Source organism: Carcharhinus amblyrhynchos, chromosome 6 (assembly GCF_965287045.1).
Source record: "Carcharhinus amblyrhynchos chromosome 6, sCarAmb.v2.hapA, whole genome shotgun sequence".
In the NCBI taxonomy this organism is placed as follows: Eukaryota; Metazoa; Chordata; class Chondrichthyes; order Carcharhiniformes; family Carcharhinidae; genus Carcharhinus; species Carcharhinus amblyrhynchos.
In genome coordinates this window covers 38,244,511-38,271,958 of record NC_137329.1, presented here as the reverse complement: position 1 = coordinate 38,271,958, position 27,448 = coordinate 38,244,511, and the positions used below count along the sequence as shown (strand labels likewise).

The following is a 27,448-nucleotide window of genomic DNA, read 5'->3' as shown; positions in this document are numbered from 1 at the left end:
CTTTTTAGTGGGATTTTTGAAATGAACCTCCCACACTCTGTGCACTGCACAGTGAATGATATAAATGTGTGGGCAGGGCCTATTCCTGCTGGAAGCGCGACAGCATAGTGCTGAGCAGGCTGCTGCGCATGCATCGATCTGTCAATGCCGAGATCAGTGCAATAGCCCCACGCTTCTGGCCTTCCACTGATCCTCACCTGCCCCCCCCTCCCCAAATTAGGCCCTGCCCCCCATTAGATTCCACCATTGGCACTGCCCCCAGCCATTGTCACTGTGCCCCATGGGCAATGCCAAGGGGCCAGGCTGGTGCTGCCAAGCTGGCAACACCCAGAGGGCAGCCCCCTTTACCCCCTACCTCCTGAGGAGATTCAATGGCATCCCTTCACTACTGCAGGGTTGGACTGCCAGCTCCCCTCAAGTGGGGAGCTATTATAAACCCCACTGGAGCAAACCACTGCTGGCTGAATATTGGTCCCTGGCACTGTAAGGCAGCAGTGCTAACCACTCTGGGCATCTGACCCAATTCAAGCTGGACAAGGAGCTGATGTCCCAGAGTTATCTAACAGAGTTTCATGTCTGAAAAAAACTGACAAGACATTCATTCCCCTTTCAACTCTTGGGTCCAGAGGGGATCAATTTAACATTCAAGGCTTTCAAGATAAAAATACTGAAATTTAGAGCAATTTTCTGAAACATTGTATATTATCAAGAATCAAGTGCAGAAAAGCCCGCATAGCTCTGAATATGTTCGTAAAAGTTGATCAAGTCAACGAGCTGAAACAAAAAAAGTTCATTGAGTAAGCTGAAGTCATTCACAGAAGGAACAGCAAGAATCACTGATGCCCTCCTTCCTCCCATCCAGGCTTTGGGAATGCCTTGACATGGAACTGTTTGACGATAAAGAGAAATATTTATTTTCTTGTTCCTGCTGAATGGAGATGCATATGTTGCACAGCCGCACTTCAGAAGCAATTTTACCTCACTGAAGAAAATATTCACTATACATGACATCCAGACATTGTCATTGGGTATTGGACCCCAATTCTCCAACAAGCGCTTCCAATCCTTTGCAGCATATGGATTTGTCCATGTCACATGCTCCCCAAAATATCTTGGTCTAATGCACCAGCTGAGCAAGGACAGCACACTATTAAAGCCCTAATGAAGACTGATAACTTTGAGCGCACTTTGCTTAGTTATCATTGCATACCATTACATAATGGGTTTATCCTGTGTGAACTTCTGATGGGTCGCAGGCTAATGACCAAATTTCCTTTTTTTGTCCAACACTTTACTACCAAATGTCACAGTGGGTAGGCTTCTTACTAGCTTGATTGTGGTCTTCCAATGAGTTAAGCTCATATGTTTAACCAAAGGCCACAATTGCAACTGCCATAATTGAGAAACTGCAAAAATCAAGATTGCCCCTCATCAAACAGTCCGACATCATTTTGAAAGAACACCTCTGCCCTAATTTTAATGGATAGAAAAAATGTACAGAATGGGCAGAGTTCCCTGAACCTTGAAAGAATGTCACAATGCAAGAACCACAAACAAGGGGAATCAGGAGTGGCAATCCCCACAAACTGAACTCAGAGCTATAGCATTCCAAGCTACCTCAGAAGAAGCTCCACAATCATTCAAGAAGTCAAGTGAAACCAAAGAGATGTTTCCTTTAAGGGAAGAGAGTTTGTAGGGAGGTGCAGAACATGTATACAATAGCATGGAGATAAAGACTGAGGATAAGGTTTGGTTTGGTGGTGGGGGAGGCAGAGCGAAAACGCAGCATAAAGGATTAACTCTAATGATAGTTCCCTATGCACATGCTCAGTATCTATGTCACAGTGATGTTGCTTATGGAGAGATGATTAAAGCATCTGAGACAGTACCACCAGCTGTGTCTTGGTCTTATTTAACCTTTGTAAATAACTAATATGCAAATAAATGATTTTGAGCAAAAGACAATTGCCTCCAGCAAGATCTCTTCTAGTGTAAGAAACCAAAGAATCCGGAGACAAACCTACAGTAACAGAAGCACCAACCTTCTCAAGGGTACTTCAGGATGAGCAACAAAGCCTGGCCATGCCAGCAATGCCCATATACCATAAACAAATACAAGATAATATAAAAATAATTCTTGAGAATGAATGTGACTCCAGATGTCAGCAGAAGCAAAACATCAATAAAGCAATATAGTAACAATAAAGTTCACATATTGAAAATTTGTCATTACTTGATAAAAACGTTATCACTTTAAGTAATCATGTAGGGTTCTGCAAAGCTCACCAAATTCCATGATTGTAGAAGGTGAAGCCACATGTACACACATCCTTCTTCCCATTGTGCCTCCCCTATACACTATGCAGACCCTATTCCCTCCTTCATCCCCCACCCACTCATTCAGCAGCTCCTCTCAACAAACCCTCACTAACACCAATCTCCCCATTCAACCCCGCTCCCCCTGCCCACCCAGATACACTCACTCATCCCTCTTTTTCCATCTAAATTTCTACACCACATAGATTTCTCCACCTTGCTGGGACTCAATTCCTCCACCACTGCTGATGGCTTTTTCAGTAGGGTTGCTGCAGCTGCTTCAGCTGGAAGCACCAGCTGTTGTAAAAGGTGAGCCACTCCTTTGGGAGAAACTGCTTAGTCCCAATGGCTCAGATCCAAGCAGGCCAGGAGATACGAGGTTGTGCCAGAAATGACCAGTTTTCTGTTGCAAGTGCGTGGAAGGATGGATTGCAGTTTTTGATAAGAGTGTCAGTTTGCATGAAAGACCTGATGATCAGAGAGTGGTGATTACGACTCCACTGCCACCTTTATGCTAAAAGTTCAAACCAAAGTAAATAGAGCCAATAATGGAAATCATCTGTATTGTAAAAAGAAAAACTAGAGAAAGACTCCCATGTTATTACTGGAGCAGTTCGTGAGGCGGCACAGTGGCAAGCATTGCTGCTTCACAGCTCCAGGGACCTGAGTTTGATTCCTGGCTTGGGTCACTGTCTGTGTAGAGTTTGCATATTCTCCTCATGTATGCATGGGTTTTCTCCAAGTGGTCCAGTTTCCTCCCACACTCCAAAGATGTGCAGGGTAGGTTGATTGGCCATCCTAAATTGACCCTAGTGTCAGGGAATTAGCAAGGTAAATATGTGGGATATGGGAATAAGGCCCGACTGGGTTTGTGGTCAGTGCAGACTCAATGAGCCAAATGGCCTCCTTCTGCAATGTAGGGATTCTATGAAATAAGTCTTCACATCACTTAAAATTTGAAAACCATCCAACAATAATTGGGTTTGTAAATGTGATTTGTGCTCCTATAGGGATGGAAAGAACATGTGATTGGAGGAGCAGCGAGGGTAGTGCCAGGTTCCGAATAGGCTAAGCTAGGTCAGGCTTGACACCAGGAAGAGTAAATGAAGTCAAATCTCTAAACAATTTTTTCACTGATTTGACCAGCAAGAGTTCTCCAAAAACCATAACTGAAGCCAGAGTACCCTAGGTCTGTTCCGTCCTCACTACTGCTGGAGACATCCTTCAGGTCAGTTGAACTGACCATTCCAATTTTTTAAGCCAGTCTTTTAGGTCTAAAAGTTACAAAGGATGAAGCCAATGGTGGACTTCCAAAACCCCTATATCAGAAATCCACCATTTGGCAGAAATTTCTCATCCCTTAGTCAATTGTCAAAAGCTGCAGAACGGTCCAGGAGGATGTTATATACCACAGTCATACAGTGTTGCATTTATGACATTGATTAGAACACAGAAGGGATAGAAACCTAATTGGATTTAAGCATACAATTAAGAGAAAGAAGGGCTCAGATTTAGAAGGTGACAAGTTGAGCAAAACTGTCAAATAAATATTCCAGGGTAACACCACATTTTGAAAAGATAGAATGGAAAAGGAGGAGGAATAGCACCGATATTAAAGGACAACAGAAATCATGAAGGCACCTCAAGTCAGTGAAAATGAGGGTCAAAACTGCTTTGTTCTTTCAGTGATGCTTACAGCTATGCCACTGTATGGTCTAAAATAAAGAAACGATCTAATGTCTTCTTTAAAGAAAGATAGCAGAGATCTATGAACGTTCAGCATCAAGCATTTTTTTTCTCATTCATATACATGCCAAAATACTCCAAGAGAAGCAGGGGTTTATCAAACAAAACCAATCAAGTCTTTATTAAACAGTTTGCTTAAGTATACACATCATACAATCTAGACTCATGTGCCTACCTGGTCAGGTTTCCTGCTGATAAGAATGCTTAGCACCTTACTAAAGAAACTGGCAAGCAAAGGGTTAAGCGGTGGCTCGTTCTGCAGAAAACCGTAAAGTCGCATCAGCAAAGGTTCATCTTCTGCCAGTCGATCATTCAGCTGTGCTACATCTGAAGTAAGTAGTTCACATGATATGTTGGGATACCTGGAATGAAAATAATTTTAAAACATTAGGTATCAAGTTTAATCAAATAATTCCCAGTTGGCCTTTTGCAATAGCCTGAAATTATATTCATAACAATACACCATCATTTCAACACCAGTCCTACTTGTATTTTAAAGCATTAAGTCGCCTGCCAAAATACTTTCCTGCACAGACATTTGCCATTTTTGGTTTCTTGCCACACAAAATAGGTTCACCACAGGGTCTCAGCAAGTAATGTTTTTTGGAAATTATTAATCAGCAATCACTTCACGCCAGTTTGGCTCAGTGGATATGAATAGAAATGAAAAAGAGAAAATTTAAGACTATTGTGGGAGTTCTGCATGCTAAGTCAATTATTAATCTCAAATCTGAGATTGATAGATTTTTGTTAACCAAAGGTATTAAGGGATACTGGACAATGAATGGTCTCATTTAATGGTGAAACAGACTTAAGGAGTTAAATAGCTTACTGTTGTTCCTATGTTCTTACCATCATGAAAATAGTTAAAATAATAATTTTTCTCATTTATAATTCATGGAATTGTGCTGTGCATAATAGTTGCTCCATTTGTTTCTATAATTAACAACATTTCAAACCTAATTATCTTTTTACTATTTTGAGATGCCCAGAGTACATGGAAGATATTATATCAATGCAAGTTCTTTCTTTTCCCTTTATGAATTACATTTGGAATGGTGAGAAAATTCAAAGCAGTTAAGCAGCTTTGTGAGCTATTTTAAAACTAGATTTATAAGTATGAGTGGGGAGAAGGTGGAGAAAGAACTTTTAAGCTGAATTTTCTCTCTTCATTTCCTAGAAGTCTAACATATATTTCGTGAAAATCCAAGCCGCTCACTGATGGTTCAACAAATTAAAGCAGCGAGAATCTACAGCATACAAAGCAAGAACATAAGAAATAGGAGCAGGAGTAGACCATTTAGCCCATCGAGCCTGCCCCGCCATTCAATAAGATCATGGCTGATCTGAAGTGGATCAGTTCCACTTTCCCGCTTTCTCCCCATAACCCTTAATTCCCCTGTCTATCAGAAACCTATCTACCCCTGACTTAAATATATTTAGCGAGGTAGCCTCCACCACTTCAACGGGCAGAAAATTCCAGAGATTCACCACCCTTTGAGTGAAGAAGTTCCTCCTCAGCTCTGATCTAAACTGCGCACTCCCCCCCGCTTATTTTGAGGCTGTGTCCTCTAGTCCTGCTATCCTTTCTAAGCGGGAAGAATCTCTCTACCTCTACCCTATCCATCCTCTTCATTACCTTATACGTCTCTGTAAGATCCCCCCCTCAGCTTTCTAAACTCCAACGAGTACAGACCCAGTCTATTTAGTCTCTCTTCATAGGCCAACCCCCTCATCTCCGGTATCAGCCTAGTGAACCTCCTCTGCACTCCCTCCGAGGCCAATATATCCTTGCACAAGTGCGGCGACCAAAACTGCACACAATACTCCAGCTGCGGCCTCACCAGTACCTTGTACAGTTGCAGCAAGACCTCCCTGAAGATTCCAGATTTGGCCCAGTTAATTATCAGTGATTTCATTCAAAACAGCATTTGATGAATGGTGAGGAGAAAGAAATACATAGCTTTGGGTTCATGTTTCTAATTGTCAAACAGCCCCTTGAGAAAATCCACACATGGGCACTAGGATCATACTTCACTTTGACTCTTTTCCTTCTCCCCCAGCCAGGGTAGAAATGATGGTAAATATTCAATCTTGACATGGACAAGAATTGGTCATGTGATAGTATCTGTAACATTATATTCCAGCACGAAACCAATGCCTTTAAAAGTGAATCTTTACCAGCTGCTTGAATTCCTTCCCGTGTCAATTCCACCTTGTTGAAACGACTCCCACCCACATCTTGTCCCACACAACATCTCACTTAGACTCAGTGAAGTTTCAAAGCTTCAGATAAACAAGGCCAAGGAAACCTCTTCCTGATTATTTACCATCTTTGTTTCACCTGTCAAATCAGTACTCAACACCTGGAGGTGATCCAAGGGGAACAATGGTAAAAGGAAACTTTGTTTGGGATCATTTTGACATCCAAGAATGGGTCAGTTGTACAAGAAGCATACACCTGTCAGGGCCTGCATTAAGTAATAAAGGGACCAACGGGAAGGAGTACCCTACCATACTATGTCCTCAGCAACCTACAGATTTCAAGTCAGGATGGCGAGAGACTTGGAAGGGAATTTGCAGGTGGTTGTGTTCCCATGGGTTGCTGTCCCTGGTCCTTCTAGATGGTAGCCAAAGGTTTGAAAGGTGCTGAAGAAGCAGCCTTGTTGAGTTCCTATAGTGCATCTTGTAGATGGTACACACTGTTTCTTCTGTGCATTGATGGTTAGAGTGTGAAAGTTTGTGGATGGGCTACCAGTCAAGCAGGCTGCTTTGTCCTCTAGAGTGTCAATGTTCTCCAGTGCTGTTGGAGCTGCACGCATCCCGACAAGGAGAGACTACTCCGTTACATTCCTGACTTGTGTCTTGTAGATGGTGAATAAGCTTTGTGAAGTCAGGAAGCACGTTACTCACTGCAAGGATTCCTAGCCTCCAACCTGCTCTTGTAGTCACATAATGGCAAGTCCAGTTCATAGAAATCATAGAAACACTACAGTACAGAAAGAGGCCATTCAGCCCATCGAGTCTGCACCTACCACAATCCCACCCAGGCCCTACTCCCATATCCCTACATATGTAACCCACTATTTCCTCCAACCTACACATCTCAGAATACTAAGAGGCAATTTTTAGCATGGCCAATCAACCTAACCCGCACATCTTTGGACTGTGAGGGGAAACCGGAGCACTCGGGAAAACCCACACACACGAGGAGAATGTGCAAACGCCACACAGTGACCCAAGCCAAGAATCGAACCCAGGTCCTGGAGCTGTTAAGCAGCAGTGCTAACCACTGTGCTACCATGCCGCCCATTCATAAAAGTTCAGTTTCTTATCAACGATAACTCTACGGATGTTGATAGTGGGGGATTCAGCAGTGATACTGAATGTCAAGGTTAGATTCTCTCTTGCTGGAGATGGTCATTGCCTGGCATATATGGCATGAATGCTACTTGCCAGCCCAAGCCTGGCTAACTATTCATAATTTCTGTGAAAATGCAGCAGCCCACACTAGTCTTATTCATGACCAGGATAACATTTGGGTTACAGCTGACAAGTGAAAATATTTGTACAATATTTGGCAATGGCAAATAGTTTGGAGGAGGTGACCTTTGATGAGAAACTGAATATTCATATCAAAAATTGAGCTTTAAGATCAGGGCAGAGGTCTGGGCACTGGCATGTGGCTTACACCTTTTGTAACCTGTAAGGTTAAGTCAGGAGTGTGATAATATTCACCACTCTTCTGGATGGCCATAGCCACCTCTAACACCAACTAGATTAAAGCAGTGCCTCACTATCCATCCATTTTACTATCGCTACAGGATTCACTCAACAACTCATTAAGTTTATGCACTGGGGATAAAAGACTGCAAGGTTAGACATTTATAGCTTCAGGTTCTCAAATTTTCTTTTCTGGTTTATTTAAAACTCAAAATAATTTTGATTTGTTAAAAGCTGAAATTTACGTAGTTAAAATGGAAATAACTGATCGTAAAGAAAAAATTCTGGATCATAAACTGATCTTTTTTTAAAAACTTCCAAGAGTTCCAAAGACAACCGAAGCTATGTTTTTAACAAAAAAAAAGTTCACTTCTAAATAAATTTTTGCAAGAATTTTAAGTATAGCTCAGACTACTAAGTCTTGTTCAATTTGATGTCCTCAGCTGTGTGAAAATGAAGTACTCCAAGTCTTTTGTTGCCAAGTAGCTATGTTTTGTAAGGGCAGAAACAATATACCAATAACATACAATATATTGTACTGTTATGTAACGCTAAGATGTAACAACATATTACTTAAATCCACGAAGTCTAATAGTTGTATCTGCCTGAGGTCACTTGCAGTGTTAACATCACTCATTGAAAAAGCTCAACTTCAATTGCAGGAATGAAGAAACCAGCTAAAAATGTCTGCACAACACATCTCAAAACTTTAAATTTAAATACATACTTAACTTAGAAAATTGATCTCACCATTTGTGTAGCTCATTATACAGTCTGGGCTACAGATATCAGATGGACAGGTAGATTCAATTGTAAGACTCTATCAAACGTTTATATAGATTATTTATTAGTGTCTTAAATAGGCTTACATTAACACTGCAATGAAGTTGCTGTGAAAATCTCCTAGTCACCACACTTTGGCACCTGTTCAGGAACACTGAGGAAGAATTTAGCACGACCAATGAACCTAACCAGCACGTCTTTCGGACTGTGGGAGGAAATAAAACTCAGGAAACCCACGCAGACACGGGGAGAACATGCAGAAGCTGGGAATCAATCCCATGTCCCTGGTACTGAGAGACAGCAGTGCTGACCACTCCGCCACCCCACAATGCAATGCAAATGAAATGCAAACCTCACAAAGATTGTAATTTTCTCCAAATTTTGAACATGTCATCTTAGAACAACAATCTCTGGTTTTAGATCAAACAGGTATATGTTTTATCCCCTCCATTACTCAAAATCAAATCACCACACCGCCCCCCCCCCCCCCCCCATTTTATCACATTCCTCATCAGCTGCTTCAACGTACAATGATTCTGCTACATTATTCATTACATTGCAAATCTCCTTGCATTCAAAATTTTTTGATGACCCAGTTATATGACCAATGTTCGAACCAATATTGCATTAATGGTTGGGACACTACTGGGGGGTGGGTGGGGTGGAAATCAGTTCAACATTGCAATTGCAGAACATTTTGATCCCCAAAATGTTTAAAAAAATGTGAAGCCCAGTGATTTACCTTTTTATTTCTAATTATTGACAAAAATCACCTAATCCAGTGGCTCTGTGCCAGAGCCACTGGCACTCCCATGTACAAGCAATCCAAAAAGCCCCATATGTCACTGCAGGTCCCCTTCTACTGGGGATGTAGTCACACTGGTTATTTCTCCCCATTCAGGGAGACATCACAGAACTGCCTACAATTTAAAGACAACTAAAATTTTGCTACTATAAATTAGTTTGAATTTATACCCCACCCAAGGCACTCTAGACTCTAAGAAATTAGATGTGCTGCATCTCTCCCTCTCCGTATGTGGCACTTTCTAAGATATCTTTGAATAAACGAAGACATTGTGTTGAGAAGGGCAAGGAGCATCTGTTGATGGCTGGGCCAGGCCCACTAGCATCTCTTGCTGCGAAGATTGCCAGAAACGTCCACTTGTGGATTTTGTCCGAGAGCCAGCTTGTTGAATCTGCTGGACCAGCTCCCCCACCGACCCCAAAATGCGGTTGGCCTGTCCAAGATCATCCCTCCAGCTAAGGCTAACACTTCGCAATCCAAATACTGAATAGACAAGTGACTAAAAACTTTGTAGGGCGCGTTAAATTCAACTAACCAAATAGCTAGGCCAAACCAGGTTCAGATAGGTAGAGGTGATAATGCAGGTTCCTTCTGGTTCCTTTAATTTCTTTTTAAGCCCGTTTTAATCCCCAAATTGTTGCTTCAACCCTATCATTCCTAGGGAGTCAGGTACTATGCTCCCCACACACACATACACCCCCATATATCATAGGAATTTTAAAAAAACAAATTACTTCATTCGGGATGACCATCATTGGTCATCAACCTTACCTCTACAATATTTTTTTTTAAAGAGTATTTTGTTCGAAGGGGAATTGGAAAGAAAATGAGTAGTTGTTTTGTTTAAATGCAAGGACAGCCCGTGCCTTGCAAGTTACAAGCGGTGCTTAAGCAAGCCTGGGAAGATGAACTTGTCACTAGCAGAAATCTCAGACTTCTGTTTTGACATTTTTCACTTATTTCGAAATGGAGACTGTGTGCAAATTTGTGCTCAGCATGCCCTCTGCACTGAGCTCCTATTCCAGCTTTAACAGATCAGCTTGCCTTGCCTCTTCAGAAAGCTGACTTCACTCTCTGATCTAAACCCCACTCCCTTTGCCCAGCCCAGCTGCATCTTGAAGGATCTTCTTTATTCCTATTGCCAGTGGAATCCCTTTCATATTCATGCACTCCCTCTCCACATCTAACCCCTAGTTAATTAGACATCTGTGGCTAATCACAATCCTTCCGAAATCCTTCACTTGGTTAATGCTGTCAACAAGTGGATAATTTTCTTGATGCATTCACATCATGTCAACAATCCACATTAAATATAAGTAAATGTGATGTTTATAAGCAATCAATTCAACTGGAATAAAGAATGGGTGCGTTTGCCATGTTACTGAAATGCTTGGGAACCACTGCCCTAATCTATTGGTTCTAATTCCCAGTATTTCCGAACTTCCCAGCAAGTGTTAATAGTACTGAAATTATCAGAGCAAGCAAGATTCTTAAATTTTTTGATCCATGTTGTCTATCAAGTGTTACTAACATACTAAACCATCAAGTAGTTTCTTGGTGCATTTTAGAAAGTGTTTTTTCGAGGTAAGTTTCTATGGCAGTCTAATTGTCTTTTAGTTTTAATACAATGGCCTTAAAGTTACAAGCATTATTTAACCAACCAGCAAAACGTCAACTTACAAATTATTCAATATGAAATAAACAGTAATTGTAAACAACCAAAATTCCAACAAATCAAATACTTGCCCTCTGTAATAACCACTTATTTATCTTGAATAATGTAAAATAGGCTAAATTTTCACAATAATGCACATTTGTAATGACCATTCAGTACAAGTATGTCGCGTTTTTGACTATGTCAAAATAACATTTTTTTCCCGATGGCCAATTGACTAAAGAAACATGAAGCCAAGCAAAACAGAAGGCAATCCAAATTCAATTTCTCCTTTGTGGCAAGTTAATTGATCTTTGTTAGGCTATAGCAATCGACTGCACTAGCCCCTCATGGGGAAAAATCCACCGTGGTTTCACTCCTGATCAGTGATATTTCATTCAATCTGTTCAGCGGCTACATTGTGAGCGAACAGTTTACTTTCATTCAATCTGTTCAGCGGCTACATTGTGAGCGAACAGTTCACTTTCTACAGACTTTTTTTTTAAGATTCAGAATTTGACTACTCCTGTAACATGAGCCTTCAATCCATAAGTTCCAAAGAACGTAGTCACAATTTGTAATGTCCTATGTTAGAGCTTGTGAGTTTTAAACAAAGTGGTTTACACATGTAGATTCAAAATAATACACAATAGTTTATTGAAAGAGATGTGCTCTGCACAGAACATAAACCAAACATCAGCCTGTGAAACACCCCAAAGAAATCACCATCAAATCATGTGACTGGCTCTTAAAGCAATTATGCAACTACTTAACTAGATAACACAAGTATCCCAGTAAAGTGCCCAGGGATCAAACAGCTTACTATTTTAGGTCGGGAAAGAGCAGTTAAATGCAAAGACAGTCAGAGCACTGGTGCTACATTGTCATGTGGACCATTAACAAATTCATACCTGTTACAGAACTAATGTATTATGTTGTCACAAGCAAATAGCTAATAAAGCACAACAGTCAGGATTTGAGGACATTTCCTTAAAGACCTTAGACACAACACATACTTAATAAATCTAATAATGACATCTTCTCACATTAGCACGTCATAAATTTTCTTCTTTAAAACAAATACCCAATAGGATAAGCACCTTACATTTCCCATTTTTAACAAAAAATTAAAAGGCAATAGTTATTTCTAGCCTCCAGATAATGCCACTTAGCAAACCTCCATGTTCAAAAATCAAGTCAAGCAAAACATACTTCACTCTTGTATGGAAGCTTTCATTTGGAAGTCATTGCCCACAATAACACTTCCTTACTTGTATTTCATCTTCTCATCCATATCATCTGGGGGTTCCTGGGTGATATACGTGACTAGATCTTCCATGCTCTGTGGTCGGACCAGAAAGTCCAACAATTTGCGGTTCTGAGCTTTACATTCCTGCAAAACATCTTCCTCATCCATTAGTTCAGTAAGGGTCACATCTTCCTTCTCCAGGAGTGTATCTATATGGGACGACGTGTGAAGATCAAACTTCCAAAACATGATGCACTGATTTGAAAGAAAAAAAAGCAAGGTCATTCGGAGTGCAGCTATAGCTGAACAAGAAAAAATCTGTTCTATTTACATCAGAAAACAGGGTGTGATCAGTTTCTCTTGGTAGCTCAATGGTTAATGTATCACAAAAGATAAGATCATACATAAAGGTCAATCTCTAATATATGCAGAGTGCACTTGAGAGACCTACCTAAAAGTGGAAAAAAATCTGAGACAAGGAATATGGCATACCGAATCTCGGTGAACAGGGAACCAAAGGTTTACGTGACAGTGGAATTGGAAGTATTTTAACAATGACTACAAAGCGATTGGTGATCAAATGATGAGTTCACAATTTTACAGGATCAGTTAATGTATGTCTGGCATAAATGTGCCTATAATATTCATCTGATGATGAAACCTGCTCTGTTGCGTTCAAGCTTTCCTGATGCTAAGGAAAGTTTGGTAGTTCTATTTTTGGAGGAAAAAAAATTTGGGATTCAAAATTGCTCTTCAGCTGTTACCAAATGAAAGGAATGAGAAGAATATGAGAAACAATGCAAGCAAGAAAATGAAAATGATATAAAACACTATTAAATTGGGGGCACGGGGGTGGAAGAAAGTGTATTAATAGTGAGTCAATGTGAGGGTTCAGTTCACCCACAAATAACTTTGCAGGGAATAATTCCATAATTCTCTTTGTAACCACTTGTTCCAGCTCTAACTTTCTTCAATTCTAGGTTGCATTTGCTTCCAATCAACTGTAGGGGTGCATTTAGCAAACATGTCATTGCCAGCAACGCTACAGATAGCAGCCTATCTGCACCAAGGAACAAGACCATCCATAACATTGAGCAAAGTAAAGGTATTTAAACAAGTTCAGCATCTACAAAAATGTGTTTCTTTTCCACCAAAGTTAAGGATTGCAGTTTTCAAATTTCTTATCATACTTTTGTGAGGTCATTCAGTACACATTTTGGCTGCCATCTTTGAACGCTTCTAAATTATTTAAGCAATACTCATGAGGCATGAGATGTGAAGATATAAATGGTAACATATAAATTAAAGCCATGTCCTTTTGTTCAATGCGTTTATATAGTATAAAGCACTTTTAATCCTTTTCTCCCTCCCTGCAGAAGACATCCGACCTGATCACAACTCTCCAAGGAGTTCAAACATTCTCCAATTTGATACAGCCAAACTAATACTTTCTGAAAAATAACCAGCACTAGGATTGGGCAACAAATGCTGGCCTTGCCAACGACACCCATTTCTCAAAGAATTTTTAAAAATTTCAGCCATTTTGTTATAGGTGAAGCAGTTGAGGCTACCTCATTGAATGTTTTTAAGGCAAGGATAGGTAAATTATAAGGATATCATGTAATTAGTACAAATATAGTGCAACATTAATACTTCAAGCTAGATAACTGGTGTCATTTTTCACTTAGGTCTCATTACTAAAATAGGATTCAACATTAAACTCACATCAATTGCAAAACATCAAGTTAATGACCAAGCAGTGCCACTCAGATGGGGGGTGGGGAGGCGGCTGGAAGAGAGTCGGGTGAAAGGAAAAGTATCAGGGAGAAGGGGGTTCCGGGGGACACTTGTGGGTTGAACTGTGTCTGTTTCAATGCTAGGAGTGTGGCAGGGAAAACGGATGAGCTTAGGGCCTTGATGTTTGTGAGGCAGTTAGATGTGGTGGCTGTAACAGAGGCATGGTTAAGGGAAGGGCAGGACTGGCAGCTGAATGTTCCTGGGTACAAGTGTTTTAGGTGTGACAGAGGAGGGTTGAAGAGAGGTGGAGGGGTGGCACTGTTAGTCAAGGAAAGCATCACAGTAGTGCAGAGGGAGGACAATATAGAAGAGATAGGGATTGAGTCACTGTGGGTGGAGTTGAGGAATAAAAAGGGAGAGATTACGTTGCTAGGGGTGTATTATAGGCCACCCAACAGCCCGAGGTCAGTGGAGGAAGGCATTTGCAGGGGCATTTTGGATAGGTGCAGGAAGAATAGGGTGGTTGTAGTGGGTGACTTTAATCTTCCTGGAGTGAATTGGAGGGGGCCTAGAGCTGGGGGTACGGAGGGAGAGGAGTTTGTGAAATGTGTTTTGGAAGGGTCTCTAGAGCAGTATGTAACTAGTCCGACTAGGGCAGGGGCTATACTGGATTTAGTGTTGGGTAATGAGCCGGGGCAGGTGGGAGAGGTAGAGGTAGGCGAACATGCGGCTAATAGTGACCACAAGTCCATCTACTTTAGGATAAAAATGGAAAGGGACGAGTGCCGGCCGAACGGGAGTGTGCTGAACTGGGGAAAGGCGAACTATGGCAGGATTAGGAGGGAGCTGCAGGACACTGATTGGGAGGGACTGTTAGCTGGCAAGTCCACGGTTGGCAAGTGGGAGGCTTTTAAGGGCAAAATGAAATGGCTGCAGGGGAGGTATGTTCCGGTTAAGCGGAAGGATGGGAAAGGTAGGATTAGAGAGCCGTGGATTACAGGGGGTATTGAAGACTTGGTCAGGAAGAAGAGGGAGGCGTATGTTAGGTCGAAACGACTGGGTACGGAGAGTGCGCTGGAGGAATATAGAGAGAGTAGGAGGGAGCTAAAAAGGGGAATTAGAAGGGCGAAGAGAGGGCATGAAATGGCTTTGGCTGGTAGGATTAAGGAAAATCCGAAGGCATTTTATTCCTATATTAGGAGCAAGAGAGTAGTTAGAGGGAAAATTGGTCCTCTTAGGGACAAAAGTGGGGAGATACGTATTGAGTCGGAGGGAATGGGGGAGCTCCTGAATGAATGCTTTGCGTCGGTATTCACGAAGGAGAGGGGTTCGGAATCGTGCGGTCTGTTAGAGGGAGCTGAGGATCAGCTGCAGGAAATATCTATTACGAGGGAGGAAGTGCTAGGGCTTTTAGGTAGCGTAAGGACGGATAAAGTTCCGGGGCCTGATGGTATTTATCCCAGGCTGCTTAGGGAGATGAAAGATGAAATTGCTGGGCCTCTGGCGCAAATCTTTGTCTCTTCTTTGGACACAGGTGAGGTCCCAGAAGACTGGAGGGTAGCAAATGTGGTACCGCTGTTCAAAAAAGGTAGCAGGGATAACCCTGGAAATTATAGGCCGGCGAGTTTGACATCGGTGGTAGGGAAATTAATGGAAAAAGTACTTAGGGGTAGGATGTATGTGCATTTGGAGCGTTGCGGTCTGATTGGGGATACGCAACATGGCTTTGTTAGAGGGAGGTCTTGCCTTACGAATCTGGTGGAATTCTTTGAGGAGGTGACAAAAACGGTTGACGATGGGAGAGCCGTTGATGTCATCTATATGGATTTCAGTAAGGCGTTTGACAAAGTCCCTCATGGTAGGCTGGTAGAAAAGGTTAAGGCGCATGGGATACGAGGTCAGGTAGCTAGGTGGATTGAGAACTGGCTGGGTAATAGGAGACAGAGGGTAGTTGTGGAGGGGACTTTGTCCGGCTGGAGGCCAGTGACCAGTGGTGTGCCGCAGGGCTCAGTACTGGGACCTCTCCTCTTTGTAGTCTACATAAATGACTTGGAAGAGAGCGTAGGTGGTGTGATCAGCAAGTTTGCTGATGACACCAAGATGGCAGGGTTGGCGGGTACCGAAGTGGATTGTGAGGTGATACAACAGGATATAGATAGGTTGGTGCATTGGGCAGATAGGTGGCAGATGGAATTTAATCCTGACAAATGCGAGGTGATGCATTTTGGAAGGAATAATGTAGAGAGGAGTTATGTGATTAAAGGTAGACAAATTAGGAGTATAGAAACACAGAGGGACCTGGGAGTGCAGGTTCACAAATCCATGAAGGTTGCGACACAAGTGGAGAATGTTGTCAGGAAGGCTTATGGAATGCTAGCCTTTATAGGAAGGGGTATAGAGTATAAAAGCTGCCGTCTAATGCTTCAGTTGTATAGAACGTTGGTTAGACCGCATTTGGAGTACTGCGTCCAGTTCTGGTCACCTTACTACCGGAAGGACGTGGAGGCTCTGGAAAGGGTGCAGAGGAGGTTTACCAGGATGTTGCCTGGCATGGAGGGACTGGGTTACGAGGAAAGGTTGGAGAAACTGGGACTGTTCTCCTTGGAAAGACGGAGATTGAGGGGGGACATGATAGAGGTATATAAGATACTGAAGGGAATAGACAGAGTCAATAGTGAGAGACTGCTCCCTAGATTGGTTACAAATACAAGAGGACATGATTTAAGGGTGAGGGGGGAGAGATATAATTTGGATATGAGAGGAAGGTTCTTTACGCAGAGAGTTGTGGGGGTATGGAACGCGCTACCGAGTAGGGTGGTGGAGGCGGGAACGTTGGACTCGTTTAAGGTTCGGTTAGATAGACACATGAGTGAAACGAGGATGGAGGGTTATGGTAGGGGTTATTAAATAAGGGTTAGAACCTCGGGAGACACCGGAAAGGCAGGCTTGTGATTAACGTTTTTGTCTTTATTCCGCAGGTGGAGGTCCACCTCGTTGTCAAACGAGGGGCATGCACACGGTGGGTCGTGCGTGGGCTACTCTTGGAGGTTCCGGGAGTGGCCTAGTACTTCGTGTCGGTGTGTGTGCTTGATCCTGGACCGGTGGACGGGCGCCGCAACAGCTCGGTGACTAGCACTGCTAGCTGTGCAGATACATGGATTTGGGCCTGTGTCTGTGGGAGTTTGTGCATTCTCCCTGTGGATGCGTGGGTTTCCTCCGGGCGCTCCGGTTTCCTCCCACACCCCAAAGATATGCTCTTAGGCTGATTGGTTTTACCAAATTGACACTATTCTCCCCTGAATCTGGCTAAGTCAGGGGTTCTATTCGTAGACACGCAGGGTAGAATAGGTGTAAGGTGATGCGGCGGCGCGGGCTTGTTGGGCCGAAGGGCCTGTTTCCCGTGCTGGGTTGTTCTTTGTTCAGATAGCACCTTCTACGTGTTTACATGTAACCATGCATCTGTTCCTTGCTTGAAGCTGCTGTACTGTACCATTTACCCATAAACAGTGAGCATCATCAGTCTTGCCATTATTTTGACAGCAAATTTGAAGCTTACTTCACAGAATTATAAATCAGGATACCTTCCTTTGATAGGCTAATAGTTACAAACATTTTGGGGAAGTAATGAAATCAGTTCACTGCATTTGCAAGGACCCAATACTTTAGAGACTAAGCTATCACGATTAATTCCATCCTGGAAGAACTTCAAACTGGAATGGGATTTCAAAGCCCCACTCATTAACTTGGAGGATACATCAAATGGTTATACTGGATTAAAAGCTTTATGCCTGCAATTGCATAAATGGTAAACAACGATTCTGAGAACAGAAGGATTTCACTCAGTGTGGATCTGGGTAAGATATTGAGTCGGTGCAGATTTAATGGGCAAATGGCCTCCCTCTGCACCGTAGGAATTCTATGAATCCAAGCTAAGACTTCAGTGCAGGACAGGAGTGCTGCGCTTCTGGAGGTGCCATCTTCCGTACGAGATTTTAAACAAATCCCCTACTCTCCATATACAGTGGAAAAAGATGTCATGGCACTATTCAAAGGAAAGCAGCAGAGCTCTGTGATCTTCCAGCCAATATTCATCAATCAATTAGAATCAGTAAAACAGATTGTCTGATCGTTGCAATTTCTGGAACTTTGCTGTAAGCAAATTACCTTCCACTTTTGTAAGTCCCAAGGACACCATGATTTTGCAGTTGCCTATTTTAGAAATTCTTGGCTGTCCAGAAAATGGTATTGGCCATTCCACAAGATCGGAAATCAATTGTGACCCGATTGCAAAGAATGCACCAATAAAACCAGCCAGATACATGAATATTTTTGCACTAATTATTGAATAACTAGAATAAAAATTTACCCTTCATCACGCTTGGATTTCAAACCAAATGAGAAAACGCTAACAAACTTTGGTAACATTCGTTAGCAGACCATTAGGACATACATTGTTCAAAATATCAAGTGTTTAGGAAGGATAGGCAGGAGGAAAGAGGGGGTGGCGTAGCTCTGCTGATTAAGGATAGTATCAAGGTGGTAGCAAGGGATGATATCGGAGCCAAAGAGCAGAAAGTGGAATCGTTGTGGGTGGAGATTAGGAACAGCAAAGGGAGGAAGACGCTGGTGGGTGTCGTCTATAGGCCACCAAATAATGATCTGGAGGTGGGGCGGGCTGTTAACGCGCAAATAAGTGCGGCGTGCAGGAATGGGACGGCAGTAGTTATGGGAGATTTCAATCTGCATATTGATTGGTCGACCCATGTTGGACGAGGTGGGCTCGAGGAGTTGTTCTTGGAATGCTGCCGGGATAATTTCCTTGAACAGTGTGTGTTGGAGCCGACGAGGGAGCGAGCTATCTTGGATCTGGTGCTATGTAATGAGCTGGGTAGAATTAGGGACTTTGCGGTGAAGGATCCTCTTGGAGAGAGTGATCATTGCATGGTGGAGTTTCTGTTGCAGATGGAGGAGGAGAAAGTGGGTTCCTGGACACGCGTCCTTTGTTTGAATAGAGGGGAGTATGGTAGGATGAGAGAAGAATTGGCGAATGTGGACTGGGGGAGCACGTTGGAAGGTAGGTCTGCTGAGGAGCAGTGGAGGATCTTTAAGGAGATCTTTCTTGGTGTTCAGCAGAAATTTATTCCGATGGTCAAAAAGGACAGTAGGAGGAGAGGTAATAAGCCGTGGATAACGAAGGAGGTGAAGGAAAGTGTTAAATTAAAAGCGGAGGAATTTAGAGTAGCTAAGAGCAGTGGGCGAGAAGAGGATTGGGAAAGGTTTAAATGTCAACAAAGATTGACAAAGAAGTTGATAAAGGAGGGTAGGAGAAGCTATGAAGCTGGGCTAGCACTTAATATAAAAAAGGATAGCAAGAGTTTTTATAAATATATAAAAAGGAAGAGGCTGGCTAGGGTGAACGTTGGTCCTTTAGAGGATGAGAAAGGGGACCTAGTGGTAGGGGATGGGGAAATGGCTAAGGTCTTGAATAACTTTTTTGTTTCTGTCTTCACGGAGGAGGACGTGAATAATTTGCCGGGTGTTAGCGATGGAAAGGTGGTAGGACTGGAGGGTCTTAATGACATTACTGTTACTAGAGAGGTGGTGCTCGACAGACTGGAGGGGCTGATTGTGGACAAGTCGCCAGGACCGGATGGAATGCATCCGAGGGTTCTGAAAGAAATGGCGGAGGTTATAGTGGATGCCTTGGTGGTTATTTTCCAGACGTCGCTGGATTCCGGGGAAGTGCCGGAAGATTGGAAAACGGCTAATGTTACGCCGTTGTTTAAGAAGGGTGCCAGGCAAAAGGCGGGGAATTATAGGCCGGTTAGTTTAACGTCTGTGGTAGGTAAAATGTTAGAATCCGTCATTAAGGAGGAAATTGCGAGGCATCTTGAAGGGAATTGCTTGATAGGGCAGACGCAACACGGTTTCATTAAAGGGAAGTCGTGTCTGACAAATTTACTGGAGTTCTATGAGGATGTGTCTAGGGCGGTGGATAGAGGAGAGCCGGTGGATGTGGTCTTTCTGGATTTTCAGAAGGCGTTTGACAAGGTACCTCACAAGAGGTTACTGCAGAAGGTCAGGGGACATGGAGTTGGGGGTAGGGTGTTAGCGTGGATAGAGGATTGGTTGTCAAATAGGAGGCAGAGAGTGGGGGTCAATGGGTGCTATTCGGATTGGCGGTTGGTGACTAGTGGGGTGCCCCAGGGGTCGGTGCTGGGGCCTCAGCTATTTACCATTTATATAGATGATCTGGAGGAGGGAACCGAGTGCAGGGTGTCAAAATTTGCTGATGACACCAAGATTGGGGGAAAGGCAAATTGTGCGGAGGGTGTGGAGAGTCTGCAGAAGGATCTAGATAGGCTGGGCGAATGGGCCAGGAAATGGCAAATGGAATTTAATGTTGGCAAGTGTGAGGTGGTCCACTTTGGTAGGAAGAATGGTAGGAAGGACTATTACTTACGTGGCGAAAAACTGCAGCAGGCGACGGTGCAGAGGGACCTCGGGGTCCTTGTGCATGAGTCGCAAAAACCCAGCTTGCAGGTGCAGCAGGTGGTCAGGAACGCGAATGGGATGCTGGCCTTCATAGCGAGGGGGATTGAATATAAAAGTAGGGAGGTCTTGCTGCAGCTGTATAGGGCATTGGTGAGGCCGCAACTGGAGTACTGTGTGCAGTTTTGGGCGCCGCACCTGCGCAAGGATATTTTGGCCCTGGAGGGAGTGCAGAGGAGGTTTACTAGGCTGATACCGGAGTTGAGGGGATTGAGCTATGAGGAGAGGCTGAATAAACTAGGCTTGTACTCGTTAGAGTTTAGAAGAATGAGGGGAGATCTCATTGAGACGTATAAGATGATGAATGGGATGGATAGGATAGAGGTGGAGAGACTCTTCCCGCTCAAAAAAGACAGTAGGACTCGGGGGCACAGCCTCAAGATAAGGGGGAGGCGGTTTAGAACGGAGTTGAGGAGGAACTTCTTCACTCAAAGGGTGGTGAATCTCTGGAATTCTCTGCCCGTTGAAGTGGTGGAGGCTGCCTCGCTAAATATTTTTAAGAAGCGGGTTGATGGGTTCTTGATAAGAGAGGGGATTAAGGGTTATGGGGAGAGGGCGGGAAAGTGGAACTGAGCCACGACAGATCAGCCATGATCTTATTGAATGGCGGGGCAGGCTCGAAGGGCTAGATGGCCTACTCCTGCTCCTATTTCTTATGTTCTTATGTTCTTAAAATGCACAGAATTATAAATTGGCCTTTTGTCAGGCAAGAAATACAAAGTTGAATGAGAAATTGCAAAATCTGGTTTCAGTTTTATTTTATTACATATGACAAAGTACCTACAGCACCGCAACAGGCCATTCAGCCTCACTGATCAATGCCAGCACTTGTGCAACATGAGTTTTCTCCCAGCCGCCTTAATCTAACCCCGTGAACCTATCCTTTCTCCCTTACGTGCTTACTTAGCTTCTCCTTCAAATGCATCTCTGTTAATAGTCTCAACTACTCCATCTGGTATACAAGTTCCATATTCTAACCACTTTCTGGTGAAGATGTTTCTCCTGAATTGCCTATTGGCATTACTTGTGAATATTGTATACTTAAAACCTCTAGCTCTGATATTCCTCAAAAGGAAACAGCCTTTTCTATATCAATCCCATTAAATCATTTCATAATGTTGAACCTGTTGAGGGCTGTATGTGTGGGCATCTGTATGGTGGATGCAGTATGTGGATAAATGCGAGCTTATTCACTTTGGTAGCTACAGTAGAAAGAGATTATTACTTGAATGAGTGTAAATTGAGAGACGTGGATACTCAATGATACGTTGGTCCTCAAGCATCAGTCGCTGAAAATACAGAGGTACAGCTGGCAATAAAGAAGGCAAATGATACGTTGGTCATCACAGCAAGAGGATTTGAGTATAGGGATAAGGATGTTTTGCTGCAATTGTACAGGGTGTTGGTGAGGCCACATCTGGAGTAGTGTGTACAGTTTTGGTGTTCTTATCTGAGGAGGGATGTCCTTGCTACAGAGGGAGTACAGCAAAGGTTTACCAGGCTGATTCCTGGGATGGCAGGTTTGTCATATGATGAGAGACTAAGTCAGCCAGGAATACATTCAGTGGAGTTTAAAAGAGTGAGGTGGGAAGGATCTCATAGAAACTTATAAAATTCGAACATGGTTAGACAGGGTAGATTCAGAAAGGATGGGTGGTACAGTAGTTAGCATTGCTGCCTCACAACTCCAGGGACCTGGATTCAATTCTCGACTAGGGTACCTGTCTGCGTGGAGTTTGCACATTCTCCTCCAGGTGCTCCTGTTCCCTCCCACAGTCCAAAGAGGTGCACATTATGTTAATTAGCCATGCTAAAGTGCCCATAGTGTCCCAGGATGTTTAGGTTAGAGGGATTAGCGGGGTAAATGTGTGGGGTTGAGAGGATAGAACCTGGGGTGGGATTGTGGTTAGTGCAGACTTGATGGGCCAAATGGCCTCCTTCTGCACTGTTGGGCTTCTATGAATGTTCCTAATGGTGGGGGTGTCCAGAACTAGGAGTCATAGTTTGAGGATAAGGGGTAAACCTTTTAGAACTGAGGTAAGGAAAAATGTCTTCACCCAGAGGGTGGTGAATGTGTGGAATTCACTACCACAGAATGTAGTTGAGGCGAAAACACTGTCTGACTTCAAGAAGAAATTAGAAATAGTTCTTGGGGCTAAAGAGACCAAGGGATATGGATGGAGGGGAGAAAGTGGGGGGGAAAATCAGGATATTGAATTTGATGATCAGCTGTCATCAAAACGAATGGCAGAACAGGCTCAAAAGGGCTGAATGGCCTACGGCTGCTTCTAGTTTCTATTAGAACCTCCCATCAAGTCATCCCTCAAGAGTATTTTCTTTCCAGAAAAGCCCAGCCAGTTCAATCTTTCCAGATAGATATAACTTCTTGGATCAGGTACCATTCCTGTAAATCTTGTCTTGTCTCTTCTTTAGCAACTGAAACTATACTGTTCACAGCCCTCCAAATATGGTCTAAGTAAAGCTCTATTCGAATTTAACACAATTTCTCTGTTTTTCAATTCTATTCTTCTAAAAATGAATTCAGTTTGCCTTTTCAGGGTTTCGTTAACCTGCCTCACTATTTTCAGCGATTTGTGTATTTGTACTTCTACTGCTCGTAATCCTTCTGCACCTCTATTCTGTTTGATCACTTATTTTCCAAGGAGTATGTGACCTCGTTACTGAAAGTCATTTTCCAACTGTACATCTATTCTGCGAGTTTGTTTCCTTCTATCTTAATCCTCCTATTAATTGCACTCTCCATTTGGTCAGCAGCAAATTTTGAGATTGTACTATCAATTTCAGAATCCAAACCACTTATGTTAAATGGTGAACAGCGCTCCCAATGGTCATGAATTTCCATTTCCCACCATTTGCCAATTTGAGTAACTATATTTAATAGGATGGATGGTAAAAACAGAAAAGGTGTGTACTTATTTTACGACAAGGAGTCATTTGGAGGAATTTTCAGATCTAATTTTCCAATTGTGTCCATAGAGGAATTCCAGGTCATGATCCAACATTTTTTATTTACTTTGTAGCTCTTCTTACAGTTGAATATACTCTAGTTCCAAAGGCTGATATAAATCATAAACATAAATGAGTTTTTTTTAACATCAATTGTAGTATATTATTAACATGTCAGTATCTACATGTACACTGACAATGCCCAGCTCTCAACCATCCACTGTCTATAACTTCACAGACCACTTGTTCAACATCCCTAGAAAACATCCTCGCTGGATGCATCATAGCTTAGTATGGTACCTGCCCTAAGACTGCAAGAAACAACAAAGGATTGTGAACATAGCCCAGTCCATCACACAAACCAGCCTCCCATCCAGTGACTCTATCTACCGCTGCCTTAGAAAAGCATAATCAAGGACCTAATGCACCCCGGACATACTCTCTTCCACCTTCATCCATAAGGGAAAAGATACAAAAGTCTGAGATCATGTACCAACCAACTCAAGATAAGCTTCTTCCTTGCTGCCATCAGACTCTTGAATGGACTTAACGCGCACTAAGTTAATCTTTCTCTATACCCTAGCTGTGACTGTAACACTGCATTCTGCACTCCTTTTCTTTTCTTCGTACAGTATGCTTTGTCTGTATAGCATGCAAGAAACAATAATTTTCACTGTATACTAATACATGTGACTATAATAAATCAAATTAACATCCAATACTGGATGAGTAGAAATTTCCTCCAATTAAATATTGGAAGACTAAAACTATTATCTTCAGTTTCCATGATAAACTGCACTTCTTAGCCACTGATTTCACCCATCTTTGAGGCTGCACCAGATGGTTCTGACCCCAAGATGGACTTCCTCCAAACATAAGTCTGTGTCATCACTAAGTTCACCTATTTTTATTTCTAACGCTGCCCATCTCGATCCCTGACTCAGCTCATCTGCTGCTGAAATAATCATTCACAACTTCTGTTGCCTTTAGATTTGACTATTCATCCAGGTCATCCCAAACTGCCAGTATCCTTAATCACATCAAGGCCTGTTCACCTATCATCCCTGCACTTGCTGATGTACACTGGCTTCTGGTTACATAACATCCCCATTTCAAAATTCTCACCTTAGCTTAAAATTCCTTCATGATCCCACCCCTCCTTATCTCTATAACCTTCTGATTTCTCCAAAATAGTGTGGTAGCAACAATCTCTAAACATTTTTAAAATTCAAATTTTTGCTTCATTTTAACAGAAAAGCAGAAGAAAATTATAAGTTGAACATTTCATGCTTTCTGTCAAGGCAACTGTTTATGCTAATTTTCAACAATCCAGTCATGTTCAACTTTCCTTGCTGGTCAATAAAGCTAAGTAGCTTTACAGAATACCAAGATTAGAGAATAAGTACAGTAAAAGGTCTACTGCCCAGTGCTTTATATCCAAGAAAATGAGTTTGGCACACAAAAGTTCAGAAGAACTGGTCCAAGAGAGCAAGGCAGAGACTTTCAGGCCAAGACTGTACAATAGTCTGGAAAGGAGTTCTCGCCATTCATTATCTACAGAGGGGTAGTTGGGGAAAGGGAGAAGAAGTTTGCCCGAGACATATCTGACTTGAAAAGCAAACGCTATCAACAGAAGAAAAAGGGAAATAAGAGTTGTACAGTTGTACCTTTGCACCACTTTCTGGAAGGATTATAGCCTAGAATCCTAACCAATTCAGAACTTCCCTCCCAGTCAACAGCCATGCTCAGGGATGTCGCATCCATCTGCCTCATGCATGAGGCCACATTCTGTTTTGGAACTGGCCCCAGAATTTGCACTTTGTGACATTTACATCCCACGTTTGACCCCTGTGGCGCGAGATCCAACAAAGCAACATGTCAACATATTGTACAGACTTTCCTCCCTTTCTGTGTTGCATTAGTAAGCTCAGAATCACATTGTGCTCTTTTGAAAACTCTTTAAAGTGCAATATATTTCAAATATACCGCTCCCACAACTTCAACGGAGGGAGTAGGCGATAAAGGTTGGGAAAACCACCTCAAAAAGCAGAATTTGATAATCAAAACTCAATTCTACCAAAGGCAGAAATTTCTTATCCATGCTTTAACCTCTAGTCTGATGACTGTTTTGTAACCAGCTGCTTGCTCCTTGGTTCCGCATGTTCTCGTATTTAGGTTGCATGCAACCTGAGATTAAGATGTGTCAGGTTACATGTCCATCAACTGGAGGATCTTCCAGTGGTAAGTCATTCCAAAGTGAAGAATGAAAAGGATTAAACTGTTCAGCCTGTGGCTTGCTACTCCATATTATTAGTATTAAGACTCAGCATACTGTATTTGCTGCTCATGATGCAGTCTATTCCATATTGGAGACTGCTTTGCAGAACATGCCCACTCAGACTGCAAGCACAATCGCAAGATTCCAGCTGTTTGACTTTTACTTCTCTACCCCACCCTCACTGTTCAGCCTCCAATATTGCTCCATTGAAGCTCATAAGAACATAAGAAATAGGAGCAGGAGTAGGCCATCTAGCCCTTCGAGCCTGCCCCGCTATTCAATAAGATCATGGCTGATCTGTCGTGGCTCAGTTCCACATTCCCGCCCTCTCCCCATAACCCTTAATCCCCTTACCTATCAAAAACCTATCAACCCGCGTCTTAAAAATATTGAGCGAGGCAGCCTCCACCACTTCAACAGGCAGAGAATTCCAGAGATTCACCACCCTTTGAGTGAAGAAGTTTCTCCTCAACTCCGTTCTAAACCGCCCCCCCCTTTATCTTGAGGCTGTGCCCTCTAGTCCTACTGTCCTTTCTGAGCAGGAAGAGCCTCTCCACCTCTATCCTATCCATCCCATTCAACATCTTATATGTCGCAATGAGATCTCCCCTCATTCTTCTAAACTTTAACAAGTACAAGCCTAGTTTATTCAGCCTCTCCTCATAGTTCAGCCCCCTCAACTCCGGAATCAGCCTAGTAAACCTCCTCTGCACTCCCTCCAAAGCTCAACACCAAGTGAGGAACAGTCCCCTCACCATTCAATTTAGGCACTTCATAGCCTTCCCAACTCTCAGTGATTTCAGATCAGCCCTCTCCACACCCCCATCAGTTTTTTTACACTACCTGCTCCTGATAATTCAGCATTCACACCTCTGGAACCATCTTTTGTTGCTTCACTTGTCCCATTACCATCTCCTTTAAACTTGTATCACAATCATTTTTATCATTTAATCTCTTCTGACCACAGCCTCTCCACCCATCCCTTTCCTTGGTGCTGTACTTGCTTAATACCCAATGCATCTCTTACATTTTCCAGCTCTGATGAAAAGTTGCCCCCTTGAAACATTAACTCTATTTTCAACTCCACAGATGCTACTTGACTTGCTTTGTATTTCCTGCATTTTCTATTTTCTATATCAGTTGTATTTTGCCAAGAATGTGTCATTATTTTCTATAAAGTCCAGATTTGAAAATAGAACAAAGATTTCTAAAGCAATTCAGATTTCAAGACTTCAATTCTTGCCACTCAACGCCTGGAGAATCAAGCATTCAATGAAAATGGCAAAGAGTATACATAAAAGGTAAAGTGGGAAACCAGAAAGATTGCATTAAAAGCAAATCACCTTCAGGCACTTTTTTTTGGGTTAAAGGGAGCACTGGAGTACAAGTATTTTCAAGAAAGAGAATCTTCAGTAAATGCATAAATCATTTCCTTTTTAAAAATATAGGTTACTGCAGTCCTACATTGGAGGGAAAATGAGGTAACTCACCTGTTCTGGAAACACAGTTTCACAATGGCAGTTCTAGCAAGGTTAAGGAGATGAATCCATAAGATTTAATGAAACAAGACACTGCAAGCAAAAAATAAACAAATTAGTGCCTGGGCAAGTAACTAGTTCCAAAAATACAAAAGGACTA

General features: G+C 42.6%; 1 protein-coding gene across 6 annotated transcripts in view; it reads right to left on the bottom strand.

Moving 5' to 3' along the window:
- The window catches only part of ppp6r3 (protein phosphatase 6, regulatory subunit 3), a 108,600-nt gene that overhangs the window by 70,223 nt on the left and 10,929 nt on the right, over positions 1–27,448 (bottom strand). For all 6 annotated transcript variants that reach the window (XM_080190246.1, XM_080190247.1, XM_080190248.1 and 3 more), the window contains exons 2-4: positions 27,301–27,381; positions 12,299–12,531; positions 4,238–4,424 (exon numbers count right to left, since the gene is read on the bottom strand). In XM_080190246.1, coding sequence (XP_080046372.1) covers positions 4,238–4,424; positions 12,299–12,525 — 414 coding nt within the window. In that variant the 5' untranslated portion in view covers positions 12,526–12,531; positions 27,301–27,381. The remainder of the gene's footprint in view (positions 1–4,237; positions 4,425–12,298; positions 12,532–27,300; positions 27,382–27,448) is intronic.